Raw genomic sequence first — 1,951 nt, 5'->3', positions numbered from 1 at the left:
GAAAAGTGCCGGCAGGACGCGTCGGCGCGAGCGGAAGAGTACGAAGGAAATGGGCCTGCGTAAAGAAGTCGCTGTCTACAAAAGGAGAGACTGAGCGACTCAAAAGACGATGCAGAGGCTTTGGAGACCTTGTGTGACGCGAGAGGGCGACGCCTGAGTCGGCCCGACCGCCCTGTCATTTCCTTTAACACTGAGCGTGGAATCAGGGTGCTGGGCGGTGAACATTCCATGGAAGAGTACTCCCCGCACGTCTGCGTTCCCGGTGCCCTCATCGCCCAATGGACAGCAAGTGTCTTCGTCTCCAGTATAGACCGGGATAGCCTGAACAGTTCCATCTCACAACAACCTCACCTGGGAGGCACATTTTTTCGTGCGACGTCCAAGGTGCACCGGTCAGAAAGTACTTCAATTCTGGACCCACTCGGCTCCCTGTTACGCTCGCCATCAATCATCCTCCGAGGACAGGTGTTAAGGTCTAAGCTTAAGAAATGAAGCTCTGGAAGTGCAGTAGCTGATGGGAATGATGACAAAACAAGCATTTCGCATGGAACTAGGACACGGCAATCACCTTCCGTGGAGGGACTGAGGCGTAAGCTAAGCCGAGACACTGCAAGAAAAACGTGCACTACGGCGGAGGAGTCGAGGAGTCACACGAGTGTCTCAAGTTCGGCAATGACAGCAATCGTGCCGGCAATGACAGCAGTGACGTTGACAAAGTTCAAGAGGAGAGCAGCGGACGAGCAGGTACAAAGCTGTCCGGACACGATGTTGAACAGTCCAGGGTCGATGACCTTATGGCAGGGAACTCTGCGGGCGAAGAGCCGTGTGTTTACGCCAGTCAGAGCGGTAAAGGAGACGGAGAGGGATACTGAGGAAGGAGGGGAAAGGGACGACAAGAAAGCTCAAATCACAAAGAAAGAGACTCGGGAATGTGACGAGATGAGATAGACGTTACACTATGTTCCGATAACATATTGACAAGAGATGGAAAGCTACGTATCATGTAGTTCCAGAATAACACAGCTGAGTGGTCTGCACGAGGTGTGTCCGGTGTGGCTTATACAAGTAAAAGCAACTCCATGTACATGGAACTTCTAGGTGGGTTTGACATGTGATCTCGAGCCCTATGGATGATAAAGGTAGTTAGATACTACACGACGCAATTTTGAACCAACATTGTGGGGGCAGATAGATAAAAGAGTGGTAGCAAGAAGCCGGGAGTTACTGGATAGGGCATAGGAGAGGTGCGCTGGTAGGTGATACGGGTCAATAACAACGTAAGCCTCGAGCCTGAGACCCAAGTTCTGCGACATCGAGACCTCGGATAGGCGCACGAGTCATTCAATGAGAAACCGAAATGAAAATACCATTGATGGGAAGCACGGCGACTTACAAGAGGCAACCACTGGCATGCAGTGCTGGAAGCCTTGATGAGAGCAGTATGAGCCAGGAGCCCTCGGATATGACGTCCATCGCCTCGATGGAAGACGAGACAGTACAACAAAGGGTACAGGTGACTTTCTGGAGGGCAGGAAACTGCTTTACGGAGAGGATGCGGTCGACGCTATTCAATGCGTCGTCGACATTGACAGGTGTTTCCCGATGGAATAGCCACGATCCAATGGCAACCTCGACCAGGCTGGAAAGAGATCCATAAAATGGCTGCCTTGGCGATGTCTTCGAGATCGCCTGCCAACGCCAGGACACGCAAGTTGACAGCGGTCGTGAGATCGAGCGAAGCTGAGGGAACATCGTCAACAGACACGCGATGACGTCACCTCTACCACGCACCTTTGTGAATAAACGAAACCTCGAGGGACAAGAGCGACTCGGCGGACACTACGAGCAGCTCTGGATGCCTCTCCATGTCATATCCGTCGCAGGTGAGATGACGAAGGTGCGCACCGATCAACACAAGGAAGTCAAACATGTCGTCGCTGCCAACTAGATC

General features: G+C 52.4%; 1 protein-coding gene across 1 annotated transcript; it reads right to left on the bottom strand.

The window, feature by feature from the left end:
• Positions 1-1,389: 1,389 nt before the first annotated feature.
• Positions 1,390-1,930, bottom strand: FIBRA_08707 (uncharacterized protein; the record flags this gene model as incomplete). Its single annotated transcript, XM_012330337.1, has 3 exons — positions 1,390-1,639; positions 1,698-1,740; positions 1,792-1,930. 3 exons carry the CDS (start codon positions 1,928-1,930, stop codon positions 1,390-1,392), a joined length of 432 nt encoding a protein of 143 aa, XP_012185727.1.
• Positions 1,931-1,951: the final 21 nt, after the last annotated feature.

Source organism: Fibroporia radiculosa, assembly GCF_000313525.1.
Source record: "Fibroporia radiculosa TFFH 294 genomic supercontigs, scaffold2127, whole genome shotgun sequence".
Taxonomy (NCBI): domain Eukaryota; kingdom Fungi; phylum Basidiomycota; class Agaricomycetes; order Polyporales; family Fibroporiaceae; genus Fibroporia; species Fibroporia radiculosa.
The sequence above is the reverse complement of the archived record's forward strand: the minus strand, read 5'-3'. Positions and strand labels throughout refer to the sequence as shown.